The 24,056-nt window shown below is 32.1% G+C and overlaps 1 protein-coding gene across 1 annotated transcript in view; it reads left to right on the forward strand.

Moving 5' to 3' along the window:
- Positions 1-24,056, forward strand: part of LOC141562224 (sodium channel protein type 9 subunit alpha-like) — a 100,504-nt gene that overhangs the window by 43,806 nt on the left and 32,642 nt on the right. The window contains exons 9-16 of the mRNA XM_074302214.1: positions 536-677; positions 2,610-2,816; positions 3,736-4,005; positions 11,458-11,572; positions 12,228-12,460; positions 17,274-17,471; positions 18,391-18,747; positions 20,216-20,689. Coding sequence (XP_074158315.1) covers positions 536-677; positions 2,610-2,816; positions 3,736-4,005; positions 11,458-11,572; positions 12,228-12,460; positions 17,274-17,471; positions 18,391-18,747; positions 20,216-20,689 — 1,996 coding nt within the window. The remainder of the gene's footprint in view (positions 1-535; positions 678-2,609; positions 2,817-3,735; positions 4,006-11,457; positions 11,573-12,227; positions 12,461-17,273; positions 17,472-18,390; positions 18,748-20,215; positions 20,690-24,056) is intronic.

Below are 24,056 nucleotides of genomic sequence, written 5' to 3' on the forward strand. Positions count from 1 at the left end.
CTTGAAATTTTTTCCAGAAATTACTTGAAATATGATGTAAATTAGCCTTCTTCCTACCATTTAGTTGGGAAATATTCAATTCAGCAAGTGTCTACCACGCACCATACACTATATTAAGTTTTGTAGGTTATAAAAAGATGAATATGATGTATCTGTACACATAAGGAATTTATCCAATGGTAAGAAGTAGAGCAGAATTTTGTTACCCAAGTTTATTATAGAAGAAGGAGGAGAAGGAGCAAAAGGAGGAGGAAAAAAGGAAGAGAAAGAGCAAGAAGGAAGAGGAGAAGGAGGAGAGGAAAGAGGTGGAGAAAGAGGAAGAAGAAGATGATGATGATGGTATGATGACTGTTAGGCCCTCATAAAAGACATAGGCTGATTCTAACTTGCTATATAAGGGAAAGTAGAATATTTGGCATTCTGTTTCATATTTGGATGAGAGTAAATTAGTTTATAACTTGGTATTCATTACTTGTTCCCTAAACAGATAAAAAATTAACTGAAATTAATTAATTCTTTCTCTTTTTATGTATAGTCAATGTCCAGAAGGATACCTATGTGTGAAAACTGGTATAAATCCTGATTATGGCTACACGAATTTTGATAATTTTGGCTGGGCTTTCTTGTCTCTATTCAGATTAATGACCTTGGATTTTTGGGAAAGCCTTTACCAACAGGTGAGAATGAGCAATGTAAATTTAGATGGTAAAACTAGTTAAACACAAATGAATCGTTGCTTCGAAGAAAGACTGAGAAATATATAACCAGAGAACTAATGAAATCTCCAAACTTACTTTGTCAATAGGATTTATTTTATAGTAAATGATGTCAACTCACATTTACTTTGAATTACACAAATTATAAAGCATTTTCCTCAAAACTCTATGAGTTAGATTATACCACATTGCTGGATCCATTTTGCAAAAAAAAAGAAACTAAGGCTGAAAGGACCTTACTCACCGTCACTTTCTTGTAGGTATACCAGGATTTCTAATCTTCATAACCCTCCTGCTTCCCCTTCAACACCACTTTTGTTTCAATACTATTAATTTAAGACAGGGATGAAACCCTATAGGGCAATGGCAGGGTGAGAGTTTGCTCCTAGGTGCCAACTTTGGTCTGTCACTTGTATTATTTTCTGCAGGGTTTCTCAGAAAAAAGATACTTAGTCTTGCAATTCATTCAACTCCTTCCACTCTGCTGATGGGATAACTTGTTTGCCCATTGCAGCTTGAGTCTGGCATAGTCTAGGATAAATCATGTAGAGCTATGATGACTATATTGGAACAAGCCAACAGGAAATAGAATTTGTTGTAGGAAACAGACCATCAACCAAAATTAGATTAAACTGGAAAGTAAGATGAAATCACCCTATTATAATGAGAATAAAGAGATTTGGTTCCACTCCCAGACAACTTTGTACATGTTTTCTTTGAGTGGCCGCTTGCTAGAATATCTTGGTAAATTATATTCATTCAACTGCTTCCCTTGAACTTTTTCCTCATGAGCAATAATGTTGACCAGTGTGAGAATAAGAATGAATTTAAATGGAAAAAATAATTTCCTTGTAGTTTTGCTATTTGGAAGCTTCTTTACATCTAATTTACTAGATCTTAATAAACTATGTGGATATTTAAATTGCCTGTAAATACCTTTTTATTAATTCAAATTAAAAAGTTTCCCAAAGTCTAGGTGGGAGATCAGGCTAGGAGGCAGCTCAGGAACATAAAAAAAACCCTTTTTCTGGTCCTTGAACCTGATCAGTTTAAACCAGTTTCTAGCCTTGACATCTTTATCAAAAGTTTGGAATGAAGTGAGTTTCTTCTGAAGGCTCACTGGTCAAAGATACTTATTATCTTACATTATCTTGAAGCTTACAACATTCTGTTTGTCTTTTCAATTTCTCATTGTCTGCAAAAGGTTTCTGAAGAAATTGAATTTTAATTGTTCTGTGGAAACTTAAGCCTAGTTCGTCTCTCACATAGGTTCATAGCTTTTGAGATAGAAAGGTCCTTTGGCACTATCTAGTATAATCATCTCATTTCCCAAATAGGGAAACTAAGGCTTAGAGGGGTGACATGACCTGCCCAAGAAGACCAGATAGAAATTTGACCCCAGGTGCTCTAAATCCAAGTCCCTCACTGCATATGACATTTTAAAAATATATAACTCAGGTTTTCAAAGGTCATATTACATGAGATTAATTAAACTCTGTTTACTCTAGTGAATTCTTAACCAGGAAATTAAAATAATGAAAGAATAAAAGTAATAGTAATAGTCAGTCTTTATGTAGCACTTTTAGTTTGAAAAAACTTTACAACACTTAAAAAATATGATTTATTTGATCTTCACTCACAGTAACCCTGGAAATTGGGCATTGTTATTTCTGTTTTGCACATGCAAAGTAATTGACAGAGATTAAATGGCTTGCTCAGGGTCACACAAATAGTAAGAATCTCAGGACACACTTGACCTGAGGTCTCCCTAATCCCAGGATCAGGGATTTCCCCACTGGAGCATATAACTGCATAATGACAGCTTTCATAACTTTTTTGGTCTTAAAACATTAAAAAAATGTTTTTCTTTGTTTCTCTTTCTATCCCATTTAGACCCTACGAGCCGTTGGAAAGACCTATATAATATTTTTTGTAATTGTCATTTTCTTTTGCTCCTTTTATCTGGTAACCTTGAAACTGGCTGTAGTTGCCATGGGTTATGAAAAACAGAATCGGGCAACCATTAGAGCAGCAAAGCGGAGACAGGTGAAATATCAAGCTATGTTGTACCAACGTGAAAGAGAACAAGAAGCAACTGAGGTATTGTCGTTGTGACTTTAAAATACTTAATAGAAATAAAGGAATCAAATGCAACTCCAGACACCTGACTGTTTAACATCCTGATTCCAATTTAATGTTCTCTCATCAAGTCTTTCTAAGTTAACTTATACCTATTTTTTTTATTTGAAATATACTAAAAGGAGTTTAATAGTTTTGCAACAATAGTACAACTAATTATTTGTATTAGGGAACAGGATAGATTAAAATGTCCAGGAGCTTTAGTCTCAATATAAAGTCCTTTGCCATTCAGTGTCACATCTAGCTATACTAGTTCTACTCTAAGCTTAGAACCTTATTACTGAGGATGACCACTTCTACTTTAGTTTGAGAAATCTTTTAAATTTCTATAATATACTATAATACATAGACACCATTGCTCTGAAAAACCAAATTTCTTTAGTCAGAAAATTCATTTGCATTATATTGATCAAACTTAATAATGAGATATTTTGAAAATGTATAGTTAATTTTCAACTAGTTATGTGTGTATATTATATATATACATGTACATGTATATATATATAATTTGAAGCTTTATTTCTTATTTTTATGTGATAGCTAAGGAAAGACACTTTTCTGTCTTACAAATTAGACTTAAAATTAAAGTGATAATGTTTTTATAAGTAACACAACAGTTACATACTAAAATACAATAAAAATCTAAAACATTTCCAGAGTTTGGGATAAGAGCAATATCTACTTCATGGTCTTTCTTAGTGAAGAAAGAAAAAAAAAAACCAAACAATAGTTCTCTTTGTATATACAGCTTGAATTTGAGCTACAAATTAAGTATGTATTGAATTGACTTACAACATATTACCTTGCTGATTGTGAGGTTTTTTTAGAGGAAATTTCTTGATGTTGTGACTAAAGGCATAATTAAACTCTGATCTAACAGGCAACATCAGCTTTTGGAGAAGATGAAAAGAAAAAGGTTGCCAAAGATCAAAGTTATTCTGAAACATCCAATGGGATTTCAGATCTTACTGATGAGAGGATAGAACAAAGGAAGAAAGGGAACCAGAAGAAGCAGGCTGATGGAGAAGAAAAGGAAATTGATGCAAAATTGCATCAATTTGAATCAGAAGACTACATCAGGAAAAAAATTTCTCATCATATTAAAAATTCTCAGAAAAAATTGCATGAAAAAAAGTCATTTACACAGGAGGTAACAATTTTTTTAAATGACCAATGATCAGATAAGCAAATGTTTAAGGACAACCAGTCCTAATTACACAGTCTTTTTGTTTAATGTGAATGGGGATATAGTAATATGTGGGAGAGGGAAAGGAGGGGTAACTTTGTGAAGAAAAGATAAATATATGTCTTTCTCCTTAGATCCGGTGTTTTTGCAATGATTTTGTGATTTTAAAAAGTCCAGACTCTGCATTGTGCTTTGAAAGTGACAAATATTTTAAAGCAAATTTACTTTTTGAATATATATAAAAATGAATCATGTTGAAGTTATTGAATATTGTTTTAAACTATGTTAATTTGCGAAATGTGATGAAATGACAGGAAACATGATGAATGGATAATTGTTATTCTTTTATGAATTAATATTTTATTATCATGTTATTTGACTACAAAAGAGGAATCAGAGGGATTCGTGTAACATCTAAATGAATGGTTAAAAGAATGCAAATAATGTCATTGTTAGAATTAAATCTCCATGCTTTCATCATGTCTTCTCTCAAATCCAAATTTCACGGCATTGTCAAACTAATGTTTAATATAATCCAATATCAACAACTAGTTATCATTTTCATAGTGCTTAAAAGTTTGCAAAATCCTTTTCAAATATTATGTTATCTTCACAACAAACATAGGAAAGAGATATTATTATTATCCCCATTTTACCTTTGAATAAACTGAGATAAACAGAGGCTTTGACTGGCTCAGAGTCACATAGCTAACAAGAATCTTAGACCACATTTAAACTCAGAGTTTCCTATATCCGGATCCAATATGTTATCTAATTGTCTACTAGTGAAAAGAATACTAGATTTGGGAGTATAGGGACCTGAGTTAATATACTTAACCCATCAATTTCCACTGTCTGTATATTCTTATTTAAGTCTCTTCACTTGTTTCTGGTTGTTTCCTCCTTTTATAACAAGTTGGACTATGCTATATAGTATGTGAGCAGCAAATTATATATCTCTGTACCAGCAAAAAAACAACAAAAACACTTTTGTTCTACCATTACACTGTACCCTTTTTATTTGTTTTCTTTTTAAGTCTAGACATGACTTTTTAATAGTGTAAAGGCAAAATTTAATCATCTGTTCAGTGGCTCTCACATAATTTGTGCTATTAATAGAAGAAACTCACATTTTATATGAACTTAGGATGTACACGTAAATTCATCCAATGCCTGTGAGGTAGGCAGTTTGTTATCTCTATTGTATAAATTGGATAGAAAAATATAGAGAGGATTAATTGATTTGCTTTTTGTAAGATATATATCTAGCAAAAGACAGAGCTGGAATTTAAAAGAGATCTTTCTGTTTGACATTAGGTCCTTTTCATCATGAAACCCTGATGTTTTTCTTAATCACTCAGGCATGAATATTAAATTATTTTCTGATTATACATGAAGCTATGAATAATTTTCTACATAAATTAGAAATATATGAATCATATATTAAGTACTAACTGTATATCAACCACTATACTAATTACAGTGAATTTGTCAATACAAATAAAAGATAAATCAAAGAGTATCACCACTTGGCCTCAAAGAGCTGAAATTCAAATAAAGAAAGATAGCACAGAAAGGGAAACCAAAGGTGTAAGTGAAGGTGAGGACATAAGAAAGCATGGAGCAAAGCCAGGAAACAGTGAAGAGGTTCAGGAGCTGAACCGGGTAAGAGATAAGTATGGTTGTCATGAATGATAACTCAAATGGAGAGTCCAAAAAGGGATCACCAATGAGAAAGAGAATATAGGAACAAAAGCAGTTTTATCTTGTGAAGAGGAGTGATTTGGAGGTAGAAAAATAATACAAGGAATCAGGAACTGAATTGGGTGAGGATCATTAACAGTGCCTTTGCACAGACTATGTCATATGCCTAAAATGATCTCCCTCCTTAACTTGCCTGTTGGAATCTCTGGCTTACTTCAAGATTCACGACAATTGATACCTCAAACATTAGGTTTTTTTCCTGATTTTCCTCCTTCAATGTTAGTACTTTCCCTCTTGGTTTACTTTTTCTATATTTTGTATTGACTTCATCTGTGCACATAGTCCTAGTAAAATGTAAGTGTTGACATTTTTAAAGAAAGATTGTCATTTCATTGATATGGGAAACATTCCATGAGGAAGTTACTTTTGTCAATACAAGCAAATCACATAATAAAGCATTTGTCATTTTAGAGAGTCATCTATGGATTTTAGAAGGTTAAATAATTTGCCAAAAGTTTCATAGTCAATGTGTTAAAGATGGAATTTAAATCTAAGGCCTCCTGGAGATTCTGAGACCAGCTGTCTTTCCACAATGCCGCTGGTCACCTACCATTAATGCATTTCTAAACTAAAACTATTATTTGTTTGGGTTTTTTGACCATCTCCCCAGCAGCTAGCATTATTCAGAACAATGGTATAAGGGCATAAGTTTAATGATTTGGAGCTATATTATATTCTGTTCATATTCTAAACAGAAATGAAGTCTCCAACTTTGGTGGAATCCCATCTAAGATTCAGGATCATGTTCCTAGAGGATTTGGGCAATCTTATCTATCAGTCTTGTCCTTCAGATACTGACTTTCAGGGGATGATCCCTGATTGGGAAAATAAGAAAAACCTGCATCCCAATTTAAAAACTGGATATTAACATAGTAGAAAAAAGATTACTTCTCTCAGTTCTGTTTAAACATATTGAGTTTGATATGACTACTGGATCACCAACTGAAATACCTAATAAACAGTTGGTAGAAATAAAATTTAGGAGAGAGACAAGGTATATAGAACTGTAAGCCATTTCCATAGAAATGATCATTGCACTGGTGGAAACTGAGGAAAAATGAAATAAGAAAAAGAGAGAAAATAGAATATGGGCTAAATAGAGCTCAGATACACTCTTTTTTATTGTAATAAGTTTATTTATTTTTAATACACATTGCTTTATGAATCATGGTGGGAGAGAAAAATCAGAGTAAAAGGGAAAACCCAAGGAGAGATTAAAAAATAGAAAAAAGAGTTGAACATAGCATATGTTGATTTACAATCTACTTAGTTCTTTTTCAAGATATAAATGACATTTTCTGTCCAAAGCCTATTTGGGATTGTTTTGAATCACTGAACTATTGAGAAGAACCAAGCCTTTCACAGTTGATCATCACACATCCTAGCTGTAATTGTGTACAATATATTCCTTTTTGTTTCACTCAGCATCAGTTCATATAAATCTTTCTAGGCTTTTCTTATAGAAAGGCTTGCTCATCATGTTTATAAAAGAATAATATCCCATTACCTTCATGTACCATATCCTGTTCAGTCATTTCCCAATAGATGGGCATCCATTCCTTTTCCAATTCTTTGCTACCACCAAAATTAAATAAATAAATAAGTAAATAAATAAATAAATAAATAAATAAATAAATAAATAAATAAACAAGCAAACAAACAAACAAATAAATAAATAAATAAGCAGATAAATAAATAAATAAGCTGCAGCAAACATTTTTTCACAGGTGGATCCTTTTCCCTCTTTTATGATTTCCTTGGGATACAGACCCAGTATTTACACTGCAAAGTGTAAGTCAAAGGGTATGCATAGTTTTATAACATATATATTGGGCATAATTACAGATTATGCCTGGACCATTTCATAATACTACCAACATTGCATTAGTGTCCTAGTTTTTCCACATCCTCTCCAACATTTATCATTATTTTTCCTGTCATTTTAGCCAATCTGAGAGGTGTAAAGTGAAACTCCAGAGTTGCTTTAAATTGCATTTTTTTAATCAATAGTGATTTAGAGTATTTTTCATATAACTATAAATGGCTTTAATTTCTTCATCCTAACATTGCTTATTCTTATACTTTACCCATTTATCATTGGGGGAATGATTTGTATTCTTATAAATTTGATACAGTTTTTTATATATTTTAGAAATGAGACCTTTATCAGATATGTTGCTATAAAGATTTTTTTCCCCAGCTTTGTACTTCCATTTTAATCTTGTTTATGTTAATTTTGTCTGTGCACAATTCATTTATTCCTATTGGCCCCAGTTTCATCTATTTTTTTTCCCTCATCTCATTTCTCAATCTGGAGAAGGAAATGGCAAACATTTATGGTATCTTCATCAAGAAAACCCCAAATAGGATCATAAAGAATCACAACTGAAATGACTCAACATTAGGAAGACTCAAACCTTTTTTAATGTAATCAAAGTTGTCCATTTTGCCTTTCATAATATTCTCTAGCTTTACATTGGTCATAAATTCCTCCTTTCTCCAAAGATCTGATAGGTAAATTATCCCTTTTTCTCTTAATTTATGATATCATCCTTTATACCCAAATCATCTATCTATTTTGACCTTATTTTGGTACAAAATGTAGGTATATGCTGTTTCTCACATATTATTTTCCAATTTTCTCAGCATTTTTTGTCAAATACTGAGCTTTTATTCCAGAAGCTGGAGTTTGGGGGTTTATCAAATATTAGATTGCTATAGGCCTTGATTATTTTGTCATGTGTATCTCATCTAATCCACTGATCCACCACTCTATTTCTTAGCCAGTACCAAATGATTTTGATGACTGCTGCTTTAGAATTTAGGTTTAATACTGTTTACCTACCATCCTTTATACTTTTTTCATTAATTCCCTTAATATTCTTGACCTTTTGTTCTTTCAGATGTATTTTGTTATTCTTTTTTCTAGTTCTATAAAATAATGTTTTGGCAGTTTGATTGGTTTGCCACAATTAATTTAGACAGAATTGAAATTATTATATCAGTTCAGTCCACCCATCACACAATTGATATTTTTACAATTGTTTATATCTGATTTTATTTGTGTGAGAAGTGTTTTGTAATTGTGTTCATAGAAGTGGGTAGACCCTCAAGTAATTCATTTTGTGTACAGTAATTTTAAATGGAATTTCTCTTTCTATTTCTTGGTGATGGGCTTTGTCAGTGATATATAGAAATGCTGATAAAATTTGAGGGTTTGTTTTATATTGTGCAATTTTGCTAAAGCTATGAATAACTTTCTGTAGGTTTTTGGATGATTTTCTAGGATTCTCTAAGTATATCATATCATCTGCAAAAAGTGATAGTTTATTTCTTCATTGCCTAGTTTAATTCCTTTATTTATTTTTCTTTTCTCACCTTTTAATGTCTTTGTCTTTGATGTTATCCTATCAGGGACCAATCACAACCACACCCTCAGTCCATGTGATGGCTCCCTCTGTCTGCCCCAGTAACAGATACAGTTTTCAAGAATTACAGATGCTGTTTTCCTATTTAGGGATGTAAATAGTTTAACCTTTAAATATATATTTTCCCATTTACCTTTTTATGGTTCTCTTGCATCCTGTGTTTGTTGATTAAATTTTATGTTTAGTTCTGTTTTGTTTTTTTCAATAGAAATGATTGAAAATCTCTTTCCTCATTGAAGCTCCTCTTCTGAAAGATGATGCTGAATTAACCAAGTTAATTCTTGGTTGTAACTCCAGGTCCAATACTTTCTGGAATATGGTGTTCCAGGCCCTCTGAACCCTTTTTGTAGAAGCTGCCATATCCTTTGTAATTCTGACTGTTGCTCCTTGATATCTGAATTGTTTTTGGTTGCTAGCTTGTAGTAGTTTTTCCTTTAAATTATAGTTCTGGAGTCTTGCAACAGTGTTTCTTAGGATTTTCCATGTTGGATCTCTTTCCAGAGGTGATAGAGGAATTCCTTCAATGAATATTTTCCCCTCTGTTTCTAGAATATTGAATATTATGGCAGTTTTCCTTAATGACCTCTTGTAAAATGCTATCTAGGCTCTTTTTTTAGTCATGGCTTTCAGGTAAAACAATAATTTTTAAATTGTCTCTTCTGGATCTATTTTCCAGGTTGGCTCTTTTGCTAATGAGGCATTTCATATTTTCTTCCACTTTTTCATATTTTTAGTTTTGCTGTCTCACAAAGTTATTAGCTTCCAATTGCCCTGTTCCAGTCTTTACTTCGTGACTTTCTTCAGTTATCTTTTGTATCTCTTTTTGCATTTGGTTTAATCTACTGTTTAAGGAGTTGTTTTCTTCAAACATTTTTTTTTCCTTCTTCTAAACTGTTGACTTTCTCATGCATATCTTTCATTTCCTTTCTCATTTTCTACCTCTCTTACTTGTCTTTTGGAGTCTTTTAGAAGCATTTCCAGGAAACCTCTTTGGGCTTAAGACCAATTTATATCACTCTTAGAGATTTCTTCTGTGGACATTCTGTCCTCATCTGAGATTGTGTTTTGATCTGCCCTGTCACCATGGTAGCTTTCTATGTTCAAGATTCTTTTCTGTTTCTTGTTCATTTTCTTTCCTTTTCATATGTCGTCTTTTTATATTTTTTTTTATTTTTAAGGTTGAAATCTGCTCCTAGGGTAAAGGGGGCATTGTCCCAAGCTTCCTGTGCAACTCTGAGACTTGGCTTTGGGAACAAAAGCCCTTGTGTTTATAGGAGGTAGCTTTGCCTGCTCTGTTCAGGAAACAGCCTGGTTTCTTAGAATTTACCTTCTGAGCTGGGATTAAAAACTGTTTTACTGATTTATTCTTCTACTGAAACAGAACTGAGGGCCTTAGTTGCTGATTTGCTGTGATTAAGACCCTCTCACTGGCTTTCCCAAGTCTATCTGACCTACCTCAACACTCTTTTCACCCCAAGGAGACTGATCTTTCTTGAAGTTTGTCCAGTCTATCTTGAACTGGAGAGAGGTTTCATTCCATCAGACTCTGTTCAGAGGCTTGATTTCATGTACTTTTTGAGTGAAACTGGGAGAACTCAAGCAGCTTTCTGGTTTACTCTGCTATCTTAGCTCCACACCTGGAACTATTCTTGGGTATACCCTTACAGTTAAAGGGGAAGATTTAAATCATAACCTAGGAAGGGAGAATGAGAAAATTTGGTTAGACTGGTAAGAGGAAAACCAAGAAATTTCAGTGTCAGCAAAACCTAGAGAAAAGAGAATGTCCAGAAGGAAGAGGTTTTTAATAGTGCCAAATACAACAAACGAAGCTGAGAAAAAAGAGTTTAGGAATGGCTATTAGGTTTGATAATTAAGAGAACATGAATAACTTTGAGAGAACAGTTTCAGTTGGCCATTGAGATTGAAAGACAAATTGGAGGAGGGGAAGAATAGTGATAGGAGAGGAAGTGAAGTAATGGAGTATAAATTGCTTTGACTGGAAGAAAAGAGGAGAGTTACAGAATAAGTTTAAAATGGTAGTAATATATTTTTAAATATGGTGAAAATTTTGTAATGTTTGTGTTACACAAGAGGAAGAAATATAGATTGTGAAAATTGGAAGATTAGAAAAAAGAGATGAGGATCAATGCCCCAAACTGATTTTAAGATTTCACTCCATGTTAATTTCTGTGTGAAGGTTTCAACTTCATGTTTTTTTTAATAGAGAAACACTATGCAAGTTGACAAGAAGGAAAGACAAATAAAAACTTGCCAGGTTTCCGTAGATATTCTGGAAGATCCCACGGTTAGAAAAAGAACAATAAGCAGAACTATGAAAGGTATGTTATACTTTTTCCCTCTGAATTCCAACTGAATTATGACCTAATTAAAAAATAATAGTAATAATAATAATAACATGAGTGACTTAGGATGGCTTGAGAAAAATAATTTGTTTCATGACAATTTTATCTTTAGAAAGTATCACCAAAGAAGGTCATGGAACCATCTACTCTACTTATATCTATACTTTGGGGATTTAAAGACAAAGACTGGATGAGAAAATCTCTCCAAGGTGTTATAAAATTTTCACATATAAGCCACCAGTTTTATCATAAGAGAATAAAATGCTATTATCTCATAAAGTTGAAAACTCTAATAAAATTTTCTTTTTAAAGAAATCATTAATTCTAATGTCTGCTGTCAATTGTTTTCAGTTTAATCTTTCTCACATTTACCTTCCTCAGTATTTAGTCTCCTTAGATTGAAAATATATGTATTTTCTTGTGTTTTAATCTTGTATTCTATGTATGTATATGTGTGGAATATATTGTATTTTTATCTGTAGTTTTGCATTCCATTTGCAAAATTTAAAGCCCCAAACTGACTTATAGTTATCTTAGAAAAACTAAGAAGTTTAAGTTTTATTCCTTCATTTGGAATTAAAAAGAAATAAAATAACTGAATTTCTTTATATTTTACATTATTTCCCCCTAGAATTTAATAAGTGCAGACCAAGAAGTTGGTGGAAGAGATTTGCTAAAATGTTTCTGATCTGGAATTGCTGTCCATTTTGGATAAAATGCAAAGATTTTGTCCATAACATTGTCATGGATCCATTTTTTGACTTGGGCATTGTTATTTGTGTCATTATAAACCTAATATTTTTAGCCATGGATCACTACCCTATGACTGAAGAATTTCTTTATGTTCTCTTTGTGGGACACCAGGTAAGTTTGATACTTAATGCTTTATGACTTTTACCTAAAGTGTTATTCTCTATAGTATCAAATAATCCAATAAACAACCCTTCATATAGAGCCATAGTTCATGATAGTTTCCATGCAAAATAATAAAATATGTGTCAAAACCACTTAAGAAATCATTTTAATTTCTTTATATTTCACTTGGTCTTTTTTTTTCAAATTACTTGAAAATGGATGTAATTTCATAGATTGTCTGGAACAATAAAAATAAATTTGTGACAAAATAGGAAAGCATAATTTGGAAAGGTTCAGATTGGAATTAATGTATTCCCCACTTTTAACAGTCAACTCTCTATTACTTAAATGAGCCATCTTTAGAGTTATAGCTAAAGAAATGTAAGATAAATGTATGATGCCATGACTTTTTACAGTAGGTGTATTGGAATCATGTTTACAATTATCTTTAATTAGTATTGACTTTTAAGCACCTTTATAAGAACACTTGTGAGTAAATTGTTAATCCTGTGCAAATTTAAATGTTTGTTTAAGGTACAAAGGAAAAAAAAAAAAACCTATGGGGCATCTAGTTGGTATAGTGGACAGAGCACCAGCCCTGAAGTCAGGAGGACTTAAATTCAAATCTGATCTCAGACACTTACCACTTAACACTTGGCTGTGTGATCCTCAGCAAGTCAATTAATTCCTATTGCCTGAGCAAAAAAAAATTCCAGATTTCTTTTTAAAATGCCAACTACTAAACTGTTCAGAGACTAAATCTTGTCAGGAAAGGAAAGTGCTATTTTGGTCACTTTTCAACTCTCTTATCTTTATTAAGCATACAATGTTGATGCATATTTGGCAATCACAATGAAAATACAAAATTTTCAAAATCCCATTTCAAAATTTGGAAAAATAAATAAACAATTTTTCAGAAGTCAGGGTTATACTACAAAATAGTCTTTTACATTGGCCATGTAAAAAAAAAATAGATATCATTTTACACCCTTTATCAGGAGTTGGGTAGCATGTTTCATTACCAATCCTATGTAAATGTAATTGAATGTTAGAATAAACAGAATTCCTAATTCTTTCAAAAGTTGTTTGTCTTTACTATATTATCTTTGTATGAATTGTTCTCTGTTCAATTACTTCACATTAATTTATATAAATCTTCCCAAGTATTTTTCTAAAAACATCCAATTCATTGTATCTTATTATCTTATATCAGAGTAGTATACTGTTACAATTATATGCCATAATTGATGTGCATTCCCTTAGTTTCCAATTCTTTGCCACCACAAAAAGAGCTGCTATAAATAATTTTGTGCATTTGAATCTTTTTCTTTTTTCTTCAATCTCTTTGTGATGTAGATATAGTAATTATTTTCTGAGTCAAAGGGTATGCCTTTGTGAATGGTTCCAAAATGATCTCTAGATCAATGGTTAGATTAATTCACAATTCCACCAGCCATACATTAGTATATTGGCTTAACCTACCCATAAGCAATTACTATTTCTACAGTTATTTAAATCTAATTATTTGTAGGGGAAATGTTTTCAATTGTGTTTATATAGTTCCTATGTGTGTCTTGACAGATGCTTCCCCTAGTATTTTATACTTTCAGAGATTATTTGAAATGAAATTCCTCTTTCTATCTCTTCCTGCATGGTTTTGTTGGTAATATATTAAAGAGTTGATGAATTTTGTGGGTTTATTTTACATCCAGAATTTTTTCTGAAGTTATTCATTGTTTCCACTATTTTTTAAAATTCTCTATGATTTTCTAAGTATACCATTATATCACCTACAAAGAGTGATAATTTTGATTCCTTGTTACCTTTTCTTATTCCTTCAATGTCTTTTTCTTGTCATTGCTGTAGCTAGCATTTAGGATATAATTATGAATAATAATAGCCCTAAAGGACATTCTGACTTTGCCATTGACCCTATTGGAAAGGCTTCTAATTAATCCTCATTATAGATAACTCTTCCTCTTGGTTTTAGATAGACTGTATCTTAACAAAATTTCTCTTTCTTCTTATGTTTCTAATATGTTAACAAGAATTCTTTGTGGTTTGTCCATAACTTTTTCCACATCTATTTAAATAATCATGAATTTGTGCTTTTGTATTAATATGGTTTATTATGCTAAGAGTTTTCCTAATATTTTTTTTTAATTTTGTTGTTGTTGTTGTTATTGTTATGGTTGTAATAAGGCATTTGGGATTAAGTGATTTACCCAGGGCACAGCTAAGAATTAAGTGTCTGAGGTCAGATTTAAATCTGAATCCTCCTGACTTCAGGGCTGGTGGTCTATCCACTGCATCATCTAGCTGCCCTAATTTAACTAATTTTAAGTCAACCCTGCATTCTTACTACAAAGCCAGCTGATCCTATTCTATGATCTTTGTGACATATTACTTTCATCTCTTTGCTAATATTTTATTTAAAACTTTTGCTTCAATATTTTTGAGGGAAATTGATCTGCAGTTTTCCTTCCGTTTTTTTTTTCTCTTCTTGATTTAGGTATTTAAAATCATGTATATTAGACTAGTTGATCAGTTGAATAGGTTAGTTTCACAGAACAAAATAGTCAATAACTATAGCAATCTAGTGTTTGACAAACCCAAAGACCCAGCTTTTGAGTTAAGAATTCACTGTTTGACAAAAACTTTTGGGAAAATTGGAAACTAGTATGGCAGAAACTAGGTATTGACCCACACTTAACACTGTATACCAAGATAAAGTCATAATAGGTTCAGGATCTAGATATAAAGAATGATATAAATAATGAAGAGAGTCATCTACTCCCAGAGAGAGAACTATGGGAAATGAGTGTGGACCACAACATCTTATTTTCACTCTTTCTGTTATTGTTTGCTTTTCATTTTTATTTTCTTCTCAGGTTTTTCTTTCTAGATCTGATTTTTCTTCAGCAGCAAACAATTCTATAAATATGTATACATATATTGGATTTAACATATATTTCAACATATTTAACATGCATAGGACTACCTGCCATCTAGGGTGGGGGGGGGGAGGAAAAAATTTAGAACAATAAGTTTTGCAGTGGTCAATGTTGAAAAATTACCCATGCATATATTCTGTAAATAAAAAGCTATAATAATAATAAAAAAAAACAATCATATTGGTGTTGTAAAAGGATTTGGTAAGATTTTTTCTTTCATAATTTTTCAAGTTTTGTTATATCATTTTTAGTCATGAACGATTTTTCTTGACTCCATTTGGGATTTCTTGGTAAATATATTGGAGTAGTTGTTATTTCCTTCTCCAGTTCATTCCATAGACAAGGAGACTGAAACAAATATGTCAAGTGACTTTCTCAGGGTCACACATCTAGTAAGTGTCTGAAGCTGGATTTGAACTCCAGGAGTTATTTTTGGTCATTTTCTTCTTTTTCCAGCCTACTTCTTGACTTTGAACTCTATGTCAGAGTTGAGCTCTGTTCACCTAAGTTGAAGGTGGAGAGGTCCCTGTCCCAAGTTTCATAATTTTCTGGAGGCCCATAAATTGTCCATGCTTCCAAAGTGGTATGATCCCAGAAGAGGTGTAATCAGTCCTCTCCTGTTCTGCACTTTGGTCCTTGCAGTTAGTGGCTGAAAAAATGCCTTGTCCCAACCTTTAGTTGATTATCTTATGTGCTACTTTAAAGTTTAAAATTGGGAGTATTCAGCTATAAATTCTCCCTTTACTCACTTATCTTGGCTCCTGAGCTTCAATTTTTGTAGCTTGATGTGAAAGTCCTGAATTAATCATGTATTTCATGTCAGAATTTCAGTAGTCTTACCTTGACTCCCACTATGTTACTCATCTAATCATCCTTTTTCCCTTCTAATAAATCATTAGGCAGCTTGTCAACTGATTCTTTGTTGCTCATAGAATATTCAGACTAGGAGAGACAAATGTCTTAAAATGTCATGACTTATTCCTATAGTTCTTATTTTATTCTCAGCCAGAATGACTTTTACCTGTATATTTTAAAATCTATCATTCAATGTGAGCTCATTGCAGAAAAATATGTCATCAGATGTTATGATCTATTTCTTCTAAATTAATAAATGACGATAATAAGTCATATTTGCAAAGTACTTTACAGTTTGTAACTTGCTTTATATACATCATCTTACTTGATCCAGGTAAGATTCCTATAAGGCAAGTGGGACCTGGAGTATTATTCCCCATTTTATAGAAGAAATCAAGGCTCAGAATGATTGTAATTCAACCAGTTACAATGTATGTGAAAAAAATTAAAACTTAAGTTGTTTTGACTCATTCTTAATGAGAAATGACTACAATTTTAAATTCACCTTACATAATTTGTAGTATTTTTCAATCATTTTTCAATTGTATCCAACTCTTTATGACATCTTTTAGGATTTTCTTAGCAAAAATACTAGATAGTTTTGCCATATCCTTCTCCAGCTCATTTTATAGATAAGGAACTGAGTCAGACGGGGTTTGGTGACTTGAGACATCTAAAAAGATATAGTTCAATTGCTTTTTAACTTGATATATACATATATATGCATAATCTCACTGGATATGGTACCAGTATGAAGTTTAGAAGAACTAACTTTAAATCTAACTCAGATATTTACTATCTCTGTAATTCTAGGCATATCAATTAATCTCGTTTACCTCACTTTCCACTTTTGTCAAATGATCTGGCAAAGGAAATGGCAAACCACTCCAGTATCTTTGCCCAAAAACAAACCAAATGGGGGTGGCAAAGAGGCAGACATGACTGAAACAATTGAATTAACAAAAAAAACTTATTTGTAAGTCTTTTATTCTAAAATATTTTTCTTTACTTAGGTATTCACTGGAATTTATGTATTGGAAATGATTTTGAAAATTATTGCATTGCATCCATATAATTATTTCCAAGAGAAGTGGAATATATTTGATACTTTTATTGTGATTCTTGCTTTAGGGGAACTTGTAATTAGTTCCTTTTGGATAACAGATACAGTACACATTTCCCTTTTACAATTTCTCTTCTTACTCAGAGGGGTAAGTATACTTCTAGCACTATTATGGGCAATGATAAGTCATAGACATAGGAAGAAGAACTGGAATATAGTTAGTTTCAAACATCAGAGGGGAAAATAAATAGAGATAGAATCAGGAAAGGCCCACTTGCCTTTCAAAAGAAATGTTCAAGGTGGGCCAAAGAGCTGGAATAAAATAAAACATCTGGAGATTATAGATATGTAGAAATTAAAATAAACAATTATATATGTCATAACTAAGAGATGAATCATAATGTAATACTTAATCCCTAAAAATGCCAAAAACCATGATGATCCCTGAGAATATATAAAATAGTCATAAAAAATAAGAAGTCATAAATGATTTATGATATGTAAGTTGAAGGGAATATTCACAATGATCAGATAATATCTTTTGAAACCTCAAAAAGAATATTAAGAAAGCATAAAAGATCAAGGACTATATAATTTCCTATTTCTCAGCATCTTTAATCAGAAAAGTAAGGTCATTGAAGAACTAATGTTCATTAATTTCCAAATTTATGTTTGATGAATATTAATTCTTCAATGACCTTACTTTTCTGCCTATGTTTGAGTTTTCATAATTAATATAATAACAATTTCAGTCTAAATCAAGTTACGCAAAGCACTAAGAAAAGTAAGAGAGTTTTTTTGGTTTTTTTTTTTACACAAATAGCAAGCAAAAAAAGAAGATAGAGATCCAGGTTTTTTTTGTTGTTGTTGGGTTTTTTTTGTTGTTGTTTTTTTTAAACAATCATTGTAAAGAGCTCCTTTTAAGTAGGTTGTATTCATCAACCAAGATCTTAATTTTACCTAAGCTTTAACATTTTCATAAATAACTATTCTGAAGACCATTGCCTATTATTATGAAACTATAATCATAGCTAGCATAAAAAATATAGTTTCTTCTTTATTTTTAGCTCCGTGTTTTCAAATTGACAAAGTATTGGCCAATGATGAAAATGATGATCAAGATCATTGGGTACTCTGTGAAAACCCTTAGAAGCTTGACATTAGTGTTGGTCATCACAATTTTTATTTTTGCGGTGGTTGGCTTGCAATTCTTTGGTCACAGTTACAAAAACAATGCCTGCAAGATTGATACTGACTGTTTACTTCCACGTTGGCATATGCATCATATCTTCAACTCCTTTCTTATTGTGATCCGGGCACTATATGGAGAATGGATAGAGACCATGTGGGACTGTATGGAAGTGGCAGGGCAATCCATGTGCCTTGTTTTTTATATGGGGATTATTGTCATTGGAAATCTTCTAGTAAGTACTCTGAAGATTTAAAATATTAATTAAGAATACAGTTATTGTCTGAAATTAATTATAATAAATTAGTGTTAATGAGATTTAGATGAACTGTGAAGTGTGATCTTAATGTTGAGATATAGTTATTATTTTTAATTCTAGTATTAGAGTCACACTCAATTCAAGATAATTTTCATTACTTTCATTGAAGGTAATGAGGGAGAACATATTCCTGCGACAAGGAATAGATTGTGAAAAGAAATGGATTAAAAGATAAACTGTCTAGTTTGAAGAGCAAATATTGGGACAGATTTTCTTGGACATAGGAAAAAATATGGATAAGGCAAGTATAGGCCAGAATACAGAGTATTTTAAAGGCCAACTAGTTTGTATTTCACCCTAGAAACAATAGAGGAAAAAATGAGTATTTTCCAAGTATGGGAGTGATCTGTCTCATAGAATGACTTAGGCAGCTTCATGATGAGACCACAGAATTATGATCATATGAGTGGAGAAATACGATGAAAATGCCAGAGATATTGGAGAATAACATCTATAACTTGGGAACTCATTTGATTTGAAAAGTGAGGTAAAGAATCAATAATGACTTATGTGGATGATTTGGGTGAATAAAAAATTGGTAATGATCCAAAAATAAATAATGAAATATGGAAGAGAAATATATTTGCCATGAAAAACAAGTTTTGGTTTTTTTTCCACTCATGTTGAGCTTAGAATGCCAATAGGAGGTCCAGGTAGCAGTGTCTAGTAGGCAGTGGGTAATGCAAGCTTTAATTTGGCATTTGAACTCATAGTGAGTATGAGATAACTAAGAAACAAAATATCCAAAATGAGAGTCCAGATCAAAACTTTGAGTGAAACTAAAATTTAATTGGTTGATGAACCTCAAAATAGACTCAAAAAAAATTTAGAATAGAAAACCATGAAAGAACACTTTCATAGAAACCATAAGGTGAATGAGGATCTTGGAAGATAAGAATAGAGTAGGTGATTGCAGTGTTAAGACTTTCAGAGAGTCCCACAATAAGGAGTAGGAAGGATAGGGAGAGGGGGGGAGTCATTAAATTTAGTAGTGTAGTAGTAGTTCATTTAGTAGTAGTAGTTCATTTCAGTCAAGAGAGAAGATTGTCAGGTGATGATGTTAAAATATAGATTTCAATGAATTTACAAGTGAGATAATAAGTAGAGGTAACTTTTCCTAGGAATGTAGCCTCAGAAGGCAGGTTATATACAAGATAGCTATGAAGCTGATACTGTGGTAATGTCTCACTGGTGTGTAAGACTACCATTGATAGAAAAGTTGTCATGAGACTTCCAGAGAGAAAATTATTCAACCTCTGTTCACTAATAAGGAGATTCTAATTTTACTTGCTCTTTGAATTTCTTTTTTTTTTAACTAGTGATTTTGAACTAAAATTAAAAGTTGTATTTTTACCCTCTCCTTATTTTTTCTTTTCCTATTTAGGTACTTATTTTGTTTGTAGCTTTATTGAGCTCATTTATTTCAGAAAATTCTGCAGTGAGTGATGTGAAAGCAGATTCACAAAATCTCTATCTTGCAATGACAAGGATTAAAAAGAGGGTCCAATATGTGAAACGAACCTTATTTGACCTCATTGCAGAAACTTTTACTAAGAACCAAACTACTTCAAAAGAGACCAAAAGAATAGAAAATCTAAGTATGGAGAAAAAGAATGATACATCCAGTCAGTCAGTTAATAAAATAAGCAACGATCAAGATTTCCAGAATGGAAAACAGGGAACCATAGCCTCTGGTAGCAGCATGGAGAAATATATGAAGGATAATAGTTCTTCTCAGTCATCAATTTGCAATCCTAATCTTCCAATGACTGCACCTATTGCTCTTACAGAATTTGATTCTGATAATGTAAACACCAAAGAGTTTAGCAATGAATTCAATGTTGATGACAGTAATGAGGTAAGCTATTTTATATATTTATAATAATAATATATGCTATATATGATATAATATAGAATATGTATAATATATTTATATGATTATAATATTATATATAGATTATATTATTGTGGCATTTAATATAGAAGCAATGGATTAGTTTGGTAGTTCCCAACCTTGTTTAGGATGAGATCTTCAACATCAGAAAATTTCGTGGAATCCCCTTCTATTTGATAGCAGTGGCATTGTGTTTTTATTATCTATGTGTTGAAAAGCACATGACAACATGCTAATATACATTCAGCAAAACTTCAAATGTATTATTATTTTGTTAATAATTTGTCAATAATCATTTCCTGAATTACCACTTCTATACTAAGGACTACCTCTCTCTCATATTGTTATGTTCTAGGAGGAAATACTTTTTGGTTTTTTTCTTCTCTAATTTTTCATCCAATAAGTGTTCTTTATCTATAATTTATGTCCATAGGGGTGTTCTGAGCTTCCTGACCACTCTTTTCTCCTTTCTTATTCTGCTACCCCAGGGCTTAGGTCTAAATTTGAGTTCCATTTGCTCTTAGTTTATTCTTATTCTCTCAAAATACTCAAAAGATAAAAGGGAAAAGTTAGCATTATCTTATTTTAAAGTCTCTTAGAGGTCATGACTTCATAGTTTCTTAGTTTATTTTAATCTTATGATTACTGGATGACAACTATGGAAGAAGGGACATTATTCTCATCTACTATAGAATGAACATCTTCCTGGATATAGTCAGAATCCTAGAAATGCAAAATCATAAAAATGTATGCTGAGCAACTTTAGAGATCAACACATTTAATTCAATTTCTATGCAGAGTGTGAATTCAGTCTTAGAATAAGCATGTTATATATTTCATTGAAAGTCTCAACCAATTTCCAAATTAACAGGACTTTCCCCATGAAAATCCAAAATATTTGTTTAATAAAAGACATAGAAAGACAAGAAAATATTATCCAAAAATCAAACACAATACATAGACTAAGACATATGAATGAAATTATTTTAAAAGGGAATGAAAATATGGCTTTTCTAGTAAAATAAGAATATCAGTACAAACTTCCCTTATTTTTGTCTCTCTTCCTATTGTAATCCTTTCATCTGCCTGCAATCTAACTCCCTCAGGATGACATTTGATGGTTGGTAATATTCTCTAGAACAGATTTTTCCCTTTGTTATACTCACATGAACATTGGTCTCATTTTGGGAATCTGAATCCTCTTAGCTCCCTACTATTTATTACAGCATCTTCTTTTTCTGCTATCATTCAATCATCTTCTTTGAAGCCAAGTCTAATAAAAATGTTCATCTTATTTAAATCATGGTGGTCAATTTCAATTAGTCAACCAATATTTTTAAAATACTTGCTATGTACTGGGTGTACATGGTTCTCAAATTATTCACCTTTCTTTGTCAAGGAATTCAGTACCTAGATTACTTTTTTCCTCTCCTCACTAATTTACAACTTTATTGTAAATTACTACAACCTCCATGTTTTTGAAACTTTAAACACCCTAGATCGTCTCAAATCCTATGACTTATTCTTTTATTCTACCTCAACTATGCAAAAGGATAATGATGTCCTGCATTTTGCCATGGGCACAGCATATTACATTCAAAATTTAAGTAAAAAGCCTCTTATATTCATCTATCTTACCAAAACTTCCTATCATTCCATCTCTCTCTCTCTCTCTCTCTCTCTCTCTCTCTCTCTCTCTCTCTCTCTCTCTCTCTCTCTCTCTCTCTCTCTCTCAGCTCTGCAGAGCTATTCTTTGATGTCATCATATCCTCTCATTCTACTATCCCTTTATGTTTTGTTAGGCAATTATCTTTATTCTATTTTCTTTCTTTTTCAGTTTCAACTATGGAATTAAGCATTTCAACTTAATATCTCAAATCTTTTGTCTCCTTGCACTATTCCAATTTGTTCTTTGTTAAGCAGTAGAGCTTGTATTGCTCCAACCATTTTCTACTCATATACAACTTTTTTGAGCCAAGATAGAAGAAATCATATGACCCAGTTAATTGAGTCCAGTAAAAATTTATATTAATTTCAACTGAAATCACCTTAGCAAGGTTCCTCAATTAATAGATTCAGAAGCTATTCTAAATCTCTCCTCAAATCTTTCATGCTTTCCTGTCCTTCCATCTTTCTCATCTCAAACTCCTTTCTTTCACTCTCCAATTCTCTCTTCCTCTCCTCCGGTTTCTAATAATGAGGCAGGGCAGTATTCTACTTTTCCAAGATTAGCTTGTGTATATTTACTCTTGATCTCAACTTTCCTTCTCCAACAGATTTCCTACTTTCCCAATTGTTTTTATCCTCTAATTTTCATTTTACAACATTTACTGGTTACTTCCTTACTGTGTTAAAACATGTAGTCTCCTCTATCCTTAAAAATGATCATTAAACCCAACCATCTCTTAATCCCTTGTCCTATATCTCTCCTCCACACTGCTGCCAAAGTGATTTCCTAATATATAGATCTAACCATATCAATCTACTACTCAGTATATATTCTGGGATTATCTGATTGTTTCTAAGATAAAATATAAAGACTTAACTAGCTTGTAAAAGCCCTTCACAGACTGACCCTACTTATCTTTCCAGATTGACTATACCATACTGCCTTTCCCTCTGATTCTCACACACCATACTCTTATCTACTATCTCTGTGTTTTTGCAGTGGTCATTCACCATGCCTGGAATTCACTCCATTCTTGACTCTACCTTAGGGAATCCTTCCCTTCCTTCAAAAAATAACTTAAGTACTACTTTCATTGTGAAGACTTTCCCAATTCCCATCACCCCCAATGATACTGCCCCCCTCCAATACTACTTTATATTTAACTATTTTAATTTGTAAGTATTTTCATTATGTATGTACTTTTCTCTTCATTAAAAAATAAGTTCCTTAAAAGGAGAAGCATCCCCATTCTTTGTATTTATATCTCTCATGTCTATCCTCCTGACAGGCACATAGTAGGGATTTAATAAATTTTCTAACTATAGGATATCCCTGTTCCCTAGCTCTGAAAGATACATTATGACATTAATCTTAAGCCTCCATGATGAATTCCAATTATTCCTTACCCTGCCCCGGATTGAGGATGAACTGAGTACTAAAACATTCTTTGTTTAGTTTATTTATGGGACTACATTTTCCAACTTTATTGAGAATTGTCATTTTTTTTCAACTTATAGGACTTACTTCCAAAATAGTCAGACAATGGATACTTCTTGCACTAGAAGCAAACAAACTTAGCTGAATGGGTCCTCCTGGATTGTGTATCTAAGAGTAATCAGGAAGCTATCAGTGTATCTCTTTATCCTTCCTCAAAAATGAATC

Source organism: Sminthopsis crassicaudata, chromosome 3 (genome assembly GCF_048593235.1).
Source record: "Sminthopsis crassicaudata isolate SCR6 chromosome 3, ASM4859323v1, whole genome shotgun sequence".
Taxonomy (NCBI): Eukaryota; Metazoa; Chordata; class Mammalia; order Dasyuromorphia; family Dasyuridae; genus Sminthopsis; species Sminthopsis crassicaudata.